The sequence below is a fragment of the Lynx rufus genome, unplaced genomic scaffold (genome assembly GCF_022079265.1).
Source record: "Lynx rufus isolate CCGP_SWC_20201006 ecotype Redwood Valley unplaced genomic scaffold, mLynRuf1.p SCAF_7, whole genome shotgun sequence".
NCBI lineage: Eukaryota > Metazoa > Chordata > Mammalia > Carnivora > Felidae > Lynx > Lynx rufus.
The window spans coordinates 38,581,606-38,597,373 of record NW_025814889.1 but is presented as its reverse complement, the minus strand read 5'-3'; the positions used below and the strand labels follow the sequence as shown (position 1 = coordinate 38,597,373).

General features: G+C 48.2%; 1 protein-coding gene across 7 annotated transcripts in view; it reads left to right on the top strand.

Moving 5' to 3' along the window:
* Positions 1-15,768, top strand: part of CRACR2A (calcium release activated channel regulator 2A) — a 134,814-nt gene that overhangs the window by 102,827 nt on the left and 16,219 nt on the right. For 6 of the 7 annotated variants that reach the window (XM_047067401.1, XM_047067400.1, XM_047067398.1 and 3 more), the window contains 4 exons: positions 1,109-1,154; positions 3,085-3,191; positions 6,767-7,085; positions 11,132-11,282. In XM_047067401.1, coding sequence (XP_046923357.1) covers positions 1,109-1,154; positions 3,085-3,191; positions 6,767-7,085; positions 11,132-11,282 — 623 coding nt within the window. The remainder of the gene's footprint in view (positions 1-1,108; positions 1,155-3,084; positions 3,192-6,766; positions 7,086-11,131; positions 11,283-15,768) is intronic. The other variant, XM_047067399.1, reaches the window with a different exon arrangement.

Here is a 15,768-nt window from a genome sequence, read left to right as displayed (position 1 = left end):
ACTTGAGTCAGATCAGGACACTCCTCTGCTGCTCCCCCAACCCCCACGGCTTCATATCTCATCTGGAGTAAAATCCCAAGTTCCTACAATGGCCCACGAGACTATGAATGAGCAGGTCTCCATTTGTCCCCTCACCTTTCTCTGACCTCATTTGCTTTTTTAAAAAAAATGTTTATTTATTTATCTTCATGGGGGGAGTGGCAGAGAGAGAGAGGGAGAGAGAGAATTTCAAGCAGGCTCCATACTGTCAGCACAGAGCCTGACGTGGGGCTCGAACCCACAAACTGTGAGATCATGACCTGAGCCGAGATTAAGAGTCAGACGCTCAACAGACTGAGCCACCCGGGTGCCCCTCTGACTTCATTTCCTAGCGGCTCTCCTCTGAGCACTCTGATGCCCTCCTCTGTGTTCCTTGCACACCCCTGTTTGAGCCTGACTCCAGGCTTAGCCTTTGCTGTCTCCACTGCCTGTGCTGCTCTTCCCTCAACTGCTGGCATAGTGCCCCTCCGCTCCTGCAAGCCTCTGCACAGATGCCCCTCCCTGACCGGCCTCCTGAAATACCACTGCACCCCTGGTACTCTTTATTCCACGTCCCTGCTTTATCTTTCTTGAGAGCAATGAACCCTGCACTAAAACACCAATTCCCCAAGGACAGAAACTTTTTCTTTTATCTATTTGTGTGAACCTTGAGAGCTAGGACTTCACTTAGCATGTAGTGGGTGCTCAGGGGACATTTGTGGGAGTACTGCATGCATGCATGAAATGAATGGTTGAGAGAGAGAACGCGCCCAATAGCAAGCTCACAGGTGCAGCTGGAACTGCTGGTCACCCTCTGGGGGAGGCTCCCCCTAGTGGCAGGACAGACCAGTGCATGATCCTGAAGGGCGGTGGGTGTCACAGTCATTCTATGTCCCCCCACCCCTGCCTCCAACTGATTTACACACAAACTACCCTCCATCACCCCCCGCTTAGGAAAGAGATTCCACGCGCTCCCTGGGCCTTCCACATAAAGCCTTTCTCTGCACTCCTCTCACTGGCAAAGTGGCTGCTCTTGGATTTCTCGACTGCAAATACCGTGTCTGAATAGATTCCCCTTTTCTGTTTGCAGGGAAAGGAACAAGCACCTTCGGGATGAACGGGACATCTGTTTTCAGGTAATTGCCCTGTGTTCCCTTTCCCGAGGGGGTTTGGGTCCCCTGGCCGCCAGAGACCATGCTGGGACAGGCCCAAGAATGTCCTTGCAGTCTGGCTCACCCTTTCTGTAGAAGCAGAAAATGGCATGGATTTTTTGAAAATAATAAAAAATTCGAGGGGGCCTTCTGAGTAGCAGTGTGTTAGTTTTCCGTGAAGTAACACACTTTCTTCTTGGCATGAAGAGACTACGATGCTTGGGAGGGTCACAGATTTCTTGGACATGGACATGGTAGCTCCATCCAGGAGGCGGTGCAGTTGAAATGTCATGATCACTTTTAACCAAAACACTCACAAGTTTTTTTTTCCTTCATTAAAATTTTTATCATTTGATGAAATTTGCATTTTTCCACAATCATGGAACAAATTAAAAATGTACATTTGACTATTAACATAGCTGATTTTAAGTACCCATTTTTTATCCTGTGGGGACCCTGCCCCTCCAGACCTGAGCTCTACAGTACACACTTTCCCTAATAGCACAGAATCCTATATTTATTTACAGGTCATCATTTTGAGCCACATTAAACAAAATCCAGGATTCCGTGTTCTCCTACTCATCTTCCCCTTTAGATAGGAGTCATTGGATGCTCTGAAGGGAAGGAAAAAGAGGGAAGAATTCATTGATGCAATGTTCTAATGATCAGGATTTATCACACCATGAATTTCTCGTATGTCCCTGGGCAAGTCATTAATTTCCTTGAACCATGACCCCAACTATCACATGAGGAAAGGGAATGCCTATCCTTTTTTCCATATTATAGATACTTTTGAGGGAAAAAAAAAACTCTTGGAAAGAGGAGGGTCATATGCTGTGGGCCCTTAGCTGGACAGTGGCCTAAATGTGGTCAGCACAAGGCAGCCGGTTTGCAGTGAATTAGGTCCGACCTGGTTTATAACTGCAAATCCCTGGGGAACCTGGTTACACCACTGTATCTTTTCTGTCACTGACTGGCAGCAAACTTCTCTACCGCCTACCTCTGTGTACTATTCGAGCAAGGCTTAAGCCTACACATGTTTGTTTGAGGATGATAATGGTTATAATTATTTTAGAAGTAACACTGAATTTATTATGAAACTTCCAACCAAATGTCCCCCTAATCCTTTGACCTCACGTCCCTCCACCTGCCAAACTCATTTTGCTTTGAAAAGGGAATGGAATTAACAACCCCTAGCGGGGAATAGAAAAAAGAGGGATAAAATCACGTTCATGCTGAATAATAATTAAAGATTAATTTGGAATCATTATAGCCATACCTTCAGGGACCCTGGGAGCACTGCAGCCCCTCCTTCTCTCATTAAGAATCACTGGAAATCGTGGGGATGGTTGATGAGTGATTCTTCCTTGTGATCTAACTCCCCCTCATGTTCTGGAAGACATTTGCTGGGGAGAATTGCCAACAGGGTTGCAAGCCCTGACTCCTCCCCTCCCCCACGAGGGCGCTGGGCTAATCGATCCTCTGGGCCAGTCCCTTTCTCATTCCTGGGGCTTTGGAAGTAAAGAGTTAGAGGCACACAGATGAGTGTGATTTAAAGATGCACAGACATTTCCACGCGTAAATATTTTCCTATGCATTCCACATTATCTCTTCTTATTGTCATCTTGCAAACTGTTAGTACTCCTGTGAAGGGTAACAAGGTGGACCCCAGGCTCTAAACTGTGTATAGATTCATTCCCTTAGATTTTGGGGTGGGAGATGGAGGGATCCTGGCAAGAGACAATAACAAAAGGAAAGAGTGGGTGAATGTTAACAGGGAGCATGTGAACATTGCGTCTTCCTTCAGAAATTTGTTTAGAGCCTGACCTGTGAGGTGGGAAAGTTGAGCCCTTTCTGCTCAAATATTGGGACATATCAGCAGGCATGGATCTGAGGGCATTCTGTGTTTCTGCAGAAAGATAAGGCAGCCAAGGCAAACACAGCTGCTTCCAAGGCAAACTGGAAACAGAGATCTGGCTCTGTGATAGGCAAATACATGGATGGCAGAGGGATTCTTAGGAGGTAAGTTATCCTGTATTTCTTCATTCATTATGTGTTCATTTGTCTTGCACTCCTCCAGAGCTGGCTCTGAGCCCGTTGTTTCTCAAGGAGTGGCCCTGGGTGAGGAAGCCTGGAATCAGTTTCACTCATTCCCCTTGAATCTTGGAGGACATGTTCCTTCCTTACCCTACATCCAAGTGGGAGGAGGACTGTGCAGAGCAGGTCCCTAGGACAGGACATCTGGGGCTTCTGGGGCTGCCCCACCCTGGTGTGTGTCTACAGAAAGGAACTGAAGAGACGCTGTAGATCAGTGGAGGAAAGAGAGAGAGGACGAGAGGGGTCGAGCAGGAGAGATGAAGCGTGGCTGTAGGTACTGTGCTCTCTGTTGAGTAGGCTGAATGCACTTGGTTTTTCAAGGACATGACTATTTGGGCTCTGAAGGGAAATTAAAGTGTGGTATGGAGTCTCCAATAGTTGAACTCCTTTATAAGCAGGAATAGGGCCTGCGCTTGACAGATTCCTTTCAATGACTCATATTTAATTACCTCAAAGATAACATTTTTTGTGGTTGTTAGACAGCACATTATTGAGTTGGAGTCCCCAAAGGGGTGGCTCATTGCCCATTGAAAGAGGCAAGCCAGTCCTCTGCCCTCTCTTCTTTTTTGACATGTTGCTCCATCCACATAAAGGCCACATAAAGGTAGAGGCAACCAGACCCCTAAGTATGAAAGCCAGGGAAAAAGTGAATAGATTTGCTTATCCAGGAGACCCTGAGGACAGCAAGTATGAAATACACAATACAAAAAGGGGAAGTGACTCTGGAGATGTTGATGAGCTCATCAGTCAAGGCTTGGACCCAGTCATCCCGAATTCCTTTTCTAAATAGCTCAGAGAGGGATACAGTTGGCGATCCAAGTTTCCGCAATAATAGTTGGCCTTTCACCAACTCAGCATTGAATATATTCATTCAACAAACATTCACCGATGGCTTACTTTGTACCAGACATTGTTTTGAGTTCTGTGAAGATCCAAAAATAAGCTAAACATGAGTCCTGCCGTAAAATCCATTATTGAGTGCCTCCTATGTGCAAGATATTATGCTATGTGCGAAGTATACAGTGGTGAGCAAAATAGACCCTATCTTTGCTCTCATGGAGCTTATGGTTGAGTAAAGGAAACAGGCAATCAAGTAAATAACAAATTGTGCGCCATCAGTTCCAATACAGACTTTGGCAGAGGCCACTGCTCTCTGCTGCTGGTACATAGCTTTTGGTGACAAAACCAAAAATGAACACAGTCGTGCTAAGCCAAGGGTATTACAGAGTGTCAATAGTGCTCGAGAATTTTCCAAATCAAAAGCTTTTTTCAAAAAAATGCTTCATTTTAAGGCTGTTGCGGTGGCCATTTTTTTTTCCTGGCTGCAAGGCCTTTAAAAAATATGCTGCATGTGTATTCGCACACTTGCTCACATGTGCACACAGGTACATACTTGGGTGGAAGCAGAGTGAAAGTGAATGGGAATACTAATTGTGTTTTAAAGTGGGTAAGCAGTCAGTAGGGTTGATAGACTAGAGAAGAAATTTGTTGGAGAGAGGACAGTCAGCTTCTATTAAAAACTATGATTTTATAAATAACTGGAAAAGTCCCTGAATTGCTATAAAGTTCCTTATTTTATATCAAGGGAACCAAATTAAGTCACCATTTTTGTGAGCAAGCCTTCTCTCTTAATTTATCTTTTGGAGTTGTACTTAACTTTGGGACAATGATACATGCAGTTTTTCCTTTTTCCTTCCTATTACTGGTCCTTAGGAATAATAAATATTATAAGCTGAAGACAGGGGGGAAATGAAGGGAGCTTCACTGTTCTGCATACTCTGTGACCTTCCCCCCTGCCTTCTTTCTCCATTGGCCCTGTCACTTCCTTATCTCATTCACATTCTGTTTTCTTTTCTAATCATTGCATATTTGTGTGCATGTGTGTGGACGTGCATGTGTGTTTCAGTTTTGGACTCAAAATTCTCCCTGTCAAACTTCCATTTAAAACACTTCCCAGCTTTAATTGTTCACAGAGACCCGAGCTCCTGTGCCAGGAAGGGTCTGTGAGGCCTTTGCTGTCAAAACCTTCTGAAAATACAGCCTGTGCTTTCATTCTACATCTGGTTGGCCAGTTCCCTCCTTTCACTTCCTGCTGCTTTTCCTTATTCTTGATGTTCAGATGCTTCTGGGAGCAAATATGCACGTAGACCTCTGAGGCCACTTACTCTTCACTCTGACTTCCAGGGACACTGAAAGAGAAAAAGAAAGGTAGAAAAAGCAGGTAGAGGTGCCCTGTCTGGCTTGCTTCCAACCCCAAGCCCATCCCCAAGTGAGCAGCTTCTTTGGAGCCAGTGGACGTCCATCCTGTGGTGGGGGCTTCTCCCAGAGCAGCAGTACCCCTCACTCACATTGCCAAGGGCTGTTTTGTGAACATGTCTACTTTTATGCATTGTCTTATTTGTGAGATAGGCAGGGGAGATGAGCCACATTTTATGCTGAGGAAACTGAGATTTGGAAGGGTGGAAGTGTCTTACCTAGTGGCATAGTCAGTAAGGGCTGGTATGGGACCACAGCCAAGGCCACCTGATTGTTAATTGTGGATACTTTATTTCCAGATCTTTTTTTAAATGTTCTATTTATTTTTGAGAGAGCACAAGTTGGGGAAGGGCAAAGAGAGGGAGACAGAGGATCTGAAGTGGGCTTTCCACGGATAGCAGTGAACCCCAATGTGGGGCTTGAACTCACAAACCATGAGATCATGACCTGAGCCGAAGTCAAACGCTCCACCGACTAAGCCATCCAGGTGCCCCTGTCTCCTTTCCTCACACCCTCACTCCACCTTTTAAGCACTTCCCACAGCTTGTCGAAGTATATTTAGTTGTGCCATTACTGCTTCCACTCCCCACTACGCTGAGCATTCCAGGAGGACATGTCCACCTGTGTGTGACTATGTCATTAGCTAAATATCTGGTGGTAATCATCATCACCACCACCTTCATCATCTTCATCACCACTACCATCACCACCACCTTCATGATTGCCATCATCATCAACATCACCACCATCTTTATCATCATCATCACCACAACCTTCATCATCACACCATCAACATCATCATAATCATCACCAATGCCTTCATCATCTTCATCACCACCATCATCACCACCACTTTCATCATTATCACCACTACCTTCATCATCATCACACCACCTTCATCATCTTCAACACCACCATCCTCACCACCACCTTCATCATCATCATCACTACCACCTTCATCATCACCATCACCTTCATCATCATCACCACCATTTTGTCATTTTTATATTCACTAAGCACTTCCATAAGTGTGTTGGGTGAATGAGCCAAAGAATGCAGGGTCTTGTTTTTTCCTTTCCTGGAGTTCTCTGCCCCCAAGGCGTGATGCTCTTCAGTTACTTGTTTGTCACAGAGCTTTCAAGACATCTTGTTTGTCAAAGAGCTATGAGACATCTCTCTGGTTTCCATATTGATATATTTTGTGCTATTCTCCCCATTTCTCTTCCTTCCCTATCCAAAAATAGCCAGTCAGAGGAGGAAGAAGATGTATTTGGCTTCTCGAGAAGGAGAAGCTCCCTGGGCCTGAGTGGATATCCCCTTCAAGAAGAGGAGCCAGGACCTGGGGGTCCGCTCACCCGGGCATTCCGCAGAATCATCTCTATTGAAGAAGACCCCTTGCCCCAGCTCCTGGATGGTGGCTTTGAGCAGCCACTGAGCAAATGCCCAGAAGAGGAAAAGGTCTCCCAACAGAGGGTGGAAGGACAAAGCCAACAGGCCACACCTTTGGAACGCATGCCTACATCTCCTCGAGGGCAACCTATTGGAAAAGAAGACCTGTCTAAGGTAAGGGCACATCCTATATTGGTCCATAGATGTCACTTGTCACCTCTATACCTGTCATTTGCATTTGAGCCCAAGAGCCGCAAAAGCAGCGTGAGAAGTCAGGTTCAGCTTGGGAAGTCAGGTGCAGCTAGTTTTATGAATCATCATATTTGTGTCCTTCTGATACCAGCTTGCCCTGCTGAACTGAGTGTCACTGGGGAGACTCAGGAGTCCTGGTAAATACTCTGTAACTTCTGTTGTTTTCCCCACTCCCTATGTTCTCATTTCTGATTCAGATTCAGAAGCATTTACTGAGTAGCTACTTTAGACAAACAATCTGCTTGGCTCTTAGTATAAAATTATCACATACTTTTGAAATTACACATCCTCTCTCACATTCTGTGACTGTTCCCAACAGGGCCAATCATTGCTCTGCAAAGTTTGTGTACCATCATTTTTCTCTCAGTTCCTGATCAGCTAATCATGTTTTCATTCCCAAATGCCCTGCCCATGCCTCCCTTTGGGGTGACCCTCTGTTCCCACATCCCTCCTGCACTCCCTACCAGGTATTCCTGCTAAATCCTGTGGGGGAAGTAGGCCATATTAACCATCTTCCTCTGGTTCACGGTGATGATGTTCCTCACCTTGTTGGTGATCCAGGCCCATGAATAGACTCCTCAAGCCCTTTCACCTCCCACTTGACCCTCTAAAAGGCTATAGAAATGTCTGCGACAATGTGAAAGAGGCTCCCCCCTGTCTACTGGGGCAGCCCTTTAGACCTGAGCCCTTACCACTGGAGCATTTTCAAATGGCTGTGTTAGCATGTATGACAGGAAACCTTTCTGACCACTGCAGGGACCTGTCGGCATCATTGTCATTCTTGGGCCTGGCTTAACATTCATGCCTACATACCCTTTCCCTGAAGGGCCCTAAGCCAGGGGAAACTGAGAACTGGATGGCACCAGTGGTGGGTAGGAGCTCCTCCTTCCTACACGCCCTTCCATGTACCCTTCATCACAGACCTACACTTGCAGGCAGGGGGCACATAGGGGCTTTTAAATATCCCAAGATATACCCCCCAATATAAAAGTGTTAAGAGGTCAGTAGGAGACCAGATAAAGGGAAAAACTAAGCATCCATGTGTGCTGGGCCATGTGATCCCCACAGTTGTCTGATGGGTGCATCAGAAATGGCTTCTCCCATGTGGCAGAGAGGGACACAGAAGCCCAGAAGAGTGGGGCCTGGTCTAGCCCCACGGGGACATGCGCCCAGACTTCTCACCATGTGCTCTCCTGTCAGTGCTGGCTGCCCCAGGTGTGCCAATAGTTAGCCCAGGACAGAAACTACAGCAATGGGGAAATACGCTGTACGAGGAGGCAATAGCAGCTTCAGTGGAGGCTCTGGTCTTTAGAAGAGCGCTGTGAGGCAGGCCGTCCCATGCAAGGCTGCTAAGGAATAAATTGGTACAGCCTTTCTGGAAAGCGGTTTGATAACAGGAATCAAGAACTTAAAAATTCCACATCCTACAAACTGGCACTTCTAGTCCTAGCAATCTTTCCTAAGGAAATAACCAGATTCAGAAAAAGACTTAACTCAACAATGGTTATGTATATTTGTAAACACTTGAAAAAATGTCCGATGAGAGAAACATAAATTCAAGTGTATTAACTCAATAGATTACGTAGCACTGCTAAAAATAACATTTTCAAGAAACTTTAGTGATGCAGAAAAATATTTATAATTAAAAATATATGAGAAAGTAGAATAAAATTGCATATAATATCTCAAATCTTTTTATTTTATTTTATTAAGTTTGTTTATTTTGAGAGAGCAGGAGAGAACGAGTGGGGGAGGGGCAGAGAGAGAGAGGGAGAGAGAGAATCCCAAGCAAGCTCCACACTGTCAGTGCAGAGCCCGATGCAGGGCTCAAACCCACAAACTATGAGATTGTGACCTGAGCCAAAATCAAGAGTCGGACACCTATCTGACTGAGCCACCCAGGCGCCCCAATATCTCAAATCTCTTTAAGTAAAACATATATTCATTCATCTATATGGAAAAAAGCCTGGAAGAAATGCATCCAAATACAAATAGTGACCACTTCTGGGTGGTAAGGTAGATTATGAGTAATTATTTTCTTCTCTACTCTTCTGTTTTTCCTAATTTTATTTTTTTATTATTTTTTTAATGTTTATTTTTAAGAGAGAGACAGAGAGACAGAGCACAAGTTGGGGAATGGCAGAGAGAGGGGGAGACACAGAATCTGAAGCAGGCTCCAGGCTCTGAGCTGTCAGCACAGAGCCCGACGCAGGCCTCGAACTCACAAACCATGAGATCAAGACCTGAGCCGAAGTTGGCCGCTTAACCAACTGAGCCACCAGGTGCCCTTGTTTTTCCTAATTTTAAAAATTAGCATGTATTACCTTTAGTTTCCTAAAGCTTATTTTAAAAAAAAAAGTGCTAGGAAGGAGAATGAGAACAGGTCTTTCTCTAGCCCTGGCACCCCAGTCTGGTTGCCTCACTGCAGACTGCCCCCTAGAGGGGACACAGGTTACGTGAGTAAACATGACTAGGAGTTCCCTGCACCCGTCAACTGGGTCCTGCCTAGAGCTGGACCATCAGTATGTTGACCTTCTTTGGCCTACAAAAAAATGTGCTCTTCTTGGAGCAGGGCCAGCACAGCATCTGCAGCCAGAACCTCCTTCTCTTGCCCTAGGCCTCACATTCCCCACCTGTCGCTGTGCCTAGGGATACACAGACTGCTGCACTGAGCTGTAGTCTCAAATAGATGACAGTTGGAGGCAGAGAGGCTGAGCAGAGACCATCAGGTTGGATGCCCTTCTGCATTACAAGAATAAAGAAAACAGGGCAGAGAGCATAGTTTATGAGTGTGCGGTTTTTTAAAGGTTTAGTTTAAACTCCTGTAATTGACCTTGAATTCCCTCCTAAGTACTACATGGAATTGATTTCTCCCCAAAAGGCTGTTAATGGCTTTTCTCTGAGACTCAAGTTCTGCTAATATCTGCTGTCACTCCATTATAGTATTTGCTCAATGAGAGGAGCTAATTCCCCCAAATCCGCTTCTAAATAGATTCAAAAGAGCCTCCTGGCTTGGGCAGGCGGTGCTGGGCCCAGAGGCAGGATTTGGGCGAGCACACAAGCAGCTCAATGGAAGGGAGGATCATGCAGCCGAGAGGACTTTGTGCCAGAAGGCGGCTCCTTACTCTGCTGCTCCTGGCAGTCCTGGAGCAAGTCCATTCCCCACTGGGCTCTAGCATCCCAGACCAAAGAGCAGGCTGGCTCCCAGTCTATCTCCCTACAGCTGCTGGGCACAGGAGAAGGAGTACAGTGACTGTTTGGCTCTCGAAAGCTCTGTCCAGTGGCCTGGCATTGTGGATTTCCCAACCTACTGAGTGGAGACTGTTCCCCAGGGCAGACGGGGTCCTAAACAGAAGCTGATGAGATGGACAGAAGAGTGATATGCAGGGAGGCAAGAGCGTCCTCCATTCAGTCCAGGCTTGCAATGATAGGGCAGAAATCAAGGCTCCCTAGCCCATCCCAGGCAGTCTCTGCCCCTGTGATATAGACATGCTTCCTTTTTTCTATCTCCCCCCACCCCCAGCAAACATCCCACCTGTCCTTCCCCTGCATGGAGCATCTCTGCCTCCTCTTTAAACCCCAGCTGAAAGTGTCCTCCCCTGTGGATCCTTGACTCTTCCTCTGTGCTCCTAGAGCACTCAGCAGCTTGTTTTATAATTTTTTGTTTACACGCCTGTCTCCTTCCCTCCACGGCAAACCAGGCCTGCCTCCTTGTCCCTGTGTCTTCAGGGACAACGCAGGGGTCTGCAACACAGGAGGCAGACAACACATGGTTGAATGAGTATCTCTCTTCCCTCCCACTGAAGCTAGAAGGAGCCTCTGTGCCCAGAGCCCAAAGCTACGTGCATCCAAAGCTGGAGTGCCCTCCCTCATGCTGGTCCAGGGGCAGGTCCCCACCTTCGCCTGGACGCTGTAGGGACAGGTCGTAGCAGGAGGAGGGGCTGGTGACCATCCTGGCGGTTGGCCAGACTGTCTGCCATCCACAGGAGGAAGCCTCTCCCTCCATCCCAGACCGGCTCTTCAAAATTGTGTTAGTGGGCAACTCGGCCGTGGGGAAGACATCTTTCCTGAGGAGGTTCTGTGAGGACCGGTTTGCCCCAGGCCTGGCAGCCACTGTAGGTGAGTTCTCGGGTCCCACTCTGGGAAGGGGACGGTGTGAGAAGGGGGCCCAGGAAGGGACTGGGGGCCCAGCAGGAGTGACCATGGGGGCCTGGCGGGTAGGGGGGCCCGTGTCCGCTTGTTCCCCAGTGAGGCTAAAGGGGCAAGGTGAAGTCCACCTCCCTCACCCTGCACGGTGCTAGCTGCTGAGCTTGTTCCACATGGAGCGGAACCACAGAAGGCTTCCTCTGTCTAGCCTCAGGGGAACTGAAGTTTGCCTCATGCTCCCTCGTCTCTGAGCCCATCTATTTCTTATCTTTTTTTCTCCATTTTCAGCAGGGCCCTGAGTGTTCATGCTTTTCCTCAGGTGCACACCTGACACCACAATCCCCACCCCATCCCCCAGGGGCCAGCAGCTTCCTGCCCTGCCCTCCGGTGTGTGTGTGTGTGTGTGTGTGTCCCCACCTCCCCCAGGGGCCAGCAGCTTCCTGCCCTGCCCTCTGGTGTGTGTGTGTGTGTGTGTGTGTGTGTGTGTGTATCCCCACCTCCCCCAGGGGCCAGCAGCTTCTTGCCTGCCCTCCTGCGTGTGTGTGTGTGTGTGTGTGTGTGTGTGTGTGTAGATGGGTGGAGTGGAGGACAGTGCATTGGGTGGCTTCATTTACCATCACATTTTACCCATTCTGCATCCCAGGCCTGCTGGGTGACAGCTGGGTTTCATCATTAGGCTCAGCCACTAATGGATGATCATGGCTTAATGTGTTCCCACTCCTGAGTAATATTTTATTCACATGGAGGCCTTTGCTCACTGCATTGGAATATGTGACAAGACTCAAGGGTGTACTGACCTTTTAGCTTTTGTTTGAATCACTCAAGCAAAACATAAATCCCTTAAGCACCTACTATGTACCATTTAACTGTAGTGATCGGTCAGCTGGATTTGAAAATACATTGATGTGACCTGCATAGTTAGCATGGGCTTTTATGTTCATCTCTTCAAATCTGTGTTCACACAACCCCTGTTATCAGCCCAATGGAGAGATCAGGAAACTGAGGCCCAGAGGGGTTAAGGACGCTTGTCCACATCCCCTCAGCTGGTTTAGTGCTGATATTGGCCCCCTGCATATCCCTTCTAGTCCATCCCACAGTATCTCCTAACAGTATTGAGTTGTGTGTGCCCAGCACCCAGTGGGTGGTGAGGACACTTCCCTGCCACGAGAGTTGGGCACACATTGATACAGGCAGGGGAGGCTGTTAAAGTTCAGTGGGACACCAGAGGACCTGGATCTTCATCCCAACTCTGCCGCTGGCTGATCAGCCGTGTGACCTCTGGAGGACATGCCCCACCTTGGGGCTTCAAGTTTTTCCTCCTGGAGGATTTGAACCAGGTCATCCAGGAAGGCTTCCAAGCCTGGTTCTCAGTGCAGACCATGTTTGACCTTTGGCTATCTGACAAGCTGGCTCTATAAGACAGACTTTCCCTGCTCCAGGGCCCTGCCTGGGGAGACTCCATGTTCTTCCCTTTCCTTCCAAATTTTTTCCTGCATGTGGATCCCTTCCCACACACTTCAGGCATCCTGTTCTTACGGTTGGGTCTTTTCCTATGCTGTTATCACATCTGGAACATTCTCCTGTCCCCTCCCTTCTGCCTCATTCCACCCAAAGACTGAGAGAGTCCCCAGATGAAGAATCAGGACCCTGACAGGAAGAGGGGCAGAGCCTGTGACTCAAGCCTGGAAGAGTCTGGCCTTGAGAGGCAAGTCTGGGAGTGAGCCCAGTGTGCTGCAGAAGGCAATGGCTGTGGGAGGGAAGACTCACTTTTCCAGGAGCATTCCATGGGATAGGAACCCCAGGTCAGGGCTCCAGCACAGACTCATGGGAGGCAAGAGGCAGATGCCAGCCTCTTGGGCCTCAAAGGCATCCCCCTAGGCAGTGCACACAGTGTGCCTCTCCTGTTGATGAAATCAGGGAATCAGGGTCCGTTTACATTTCCAACTTGTGCCCCTGAGCTGGAAGCCTCTGAAAAAGGAAAAACCAGACTAATCTGCACTTCCCAGGAGGCCAATTATGGAAACACCTGCAATTTAGGAAGGGAAAAATATCAAAGATTCCAAATCAGGAATGCCCTTCATCACACTGCGCAGAACATGCTGGAACAGCAGCTGAAATTAGTCTCCCTGCCACATAATGTGCCTTGTTCTGGTACACATGTCAGTAACAGATGTCATGCCAACCACCAGAAAGATGCTCCCTTTAAAGAGACAGAAAGCCCCAGAGTCCTGCCTATGGCCAAAGCAGGGAGCCTAGACTGGGGCTCTGGCTGCCACCTGTTAAGGGCAGCAGCACCATCACAGTCAGCACAGTACTAACAGGGGCTCTACAGGTCCTTCAGTCTTACCACCACCATCAAAGGGGACTTCAGGTCTCCTACCACATCATACGAATGTGATCTGTGCTCGACTTGTGGCTTGTGCACCATGTAAGTGCTACAACACAGCAATGTGACTGGGAGCACCCTGCCCGGGAGCACCCTGCCCACCCCACCTTAGGACCAGCTTTCTTCATGGGAAGGTGCTTGAGCCCTGTGGGTGTCCCGGAGATGTCAAATGATGGCTTGTGTAGAACGTTGGAGCTCACTTTGTCAATGACAAGACTGATGAATAGAAGCTAAAGCTCCATGGAAACCAGGACTCTGAGTCCTGTGCTCCTTCCACTGCCCCACATTGGTTCACAGACCCCTGCTTTAAGTCATAGGCCACAACCCAGCGTGTTTCTTCTAGAAGTTTTCCCCAACAGAATGCACTCTGCCTTTTCTTGGCCACCAGAGTCTGGTTTCCTTCCTACTCAGCATTTCTACAGAGAAATCCCCAGAGTTTTTCTCCATGACACCTTGAAGACCCTCCCCACTCCCATATCCCTCCTACTCTAAATGATGTCTGGGGCCTGTCTTGTCCAGAAGGGCTAACGTCACCCTCCCTGGACTCCATCAGCCCAGCTGTAATCCATACTATCCCACGACAAGACTGGACATAATTCACAATGAACAGGGATTCCTAAGGTCCAGCTGTCATTCAGAAACCAGTTAGGTTGCAATTTGGGGGTCACTTCCATGTGTTCATTGAATGTCACAGCTGAATTTAAAGATTATGACATCTGGGGGCGCCTGGGTGACTCAGTTGGTTAACCATCCAACTTTGGCTCAGGTCATGATCTCACAGTTCGTGGGTTTAAGCCCCGCGTCGGTCTCCGTGCTGACAGCTCAGAGCCTGGAACCTGCTTTGGGTTCTGTGTCTCCCTCTCTCTCTGTCCTTCCCCTGCTCACACACACTCTCTCTCTCTCAAAAATTAATAAACATTTAAAAAAATATTATGAACGTCTGACCTACCCCTCCATACCCTCCATCACACCTCATTTGCAGATGAGGAGTGAAACCCCACAAAATGACGTAATGCCACCAAGGTCACACAGCTCATCAGAGGCAGAACTGAGACTAGAACATAGAACAGAGGGTTACCTCTGCTCCTGAAATATTAGAACTGGTTGTGGTCTTAGAAACCAGTTTATTCCAGGCCTTCTGGTCCCATATCATTGTACGTTGCCTCTTCTACTATTGGACTGTGACACCTTGTGTCTCCTGCCATCACCCCCAGCCTTCTCCATGGGTTTATCTGTTTCCTTGGCCTCTTTGTCTGAGGCTGCAGAGAGAAGTACATTGTGTACCCAGCAGGGACCCTCAGCAAGCTCAGCATAGCACAGAGCCCATTTTGTCCAGCACTCCGTGGTCCACTTTGCTCCCTGCAAGACAAGCTCCCTGTCCTCTGGCAAAGAATTTAGCCATTATGGTAAAGCAGAACCATGACAGCAGCCAAGACCTAGCTGCCCCAAGCAGCACCACCTGTTCCCCCCCCCACACCAACGCCTGCATGCCTTTCCATTCAGGAGAAGGCTCTGTCTTCGGGGGCTTCGGACCCTCTGGCTACTTTAAGATCAGGCCCTGAAGGTGTGTTGACCATGGCTGGCTTTCTCTTGAGCAGTTATCAGGAAGCAGGAAGCTCCTTCAATCCCCTGGAACACAGACTGGGGAAGCTCTTCCACTCTTAGCTAAGAAGAAAACTCACCCTTTCAAATTCAGCCCAGCTAGTCATAATCCGTTTTGATGAGAGCATTTGGCCCTGGACTTTCTAGGTGAAATGAGGCTGCCAGGTGTCCCTGTGCACAGGGCACTGCTCCAAAAAGAAGAATGAGCCTCAGAACTGGGCTTGCAACTAGGCGGTAGCTGCTGCCCAGCTTGGACAAGGCACACCGTTGCTGGACACCTGCTTCTTCATCCCTCAATGGTGTGGGGGTGGGGAGTACACATGCACTTACCCGTGAGCATTTGCATGCAGGCGTGTGCCCGTGCATGAGTGTGTATGCATGTGCATGTGTGTACAGATGTGCATGCAGGCGTGTGCTCGTGCATTGTGTGGATAATAACCCTCACGTGGAAGACACAGGAGTGTGGTGAAG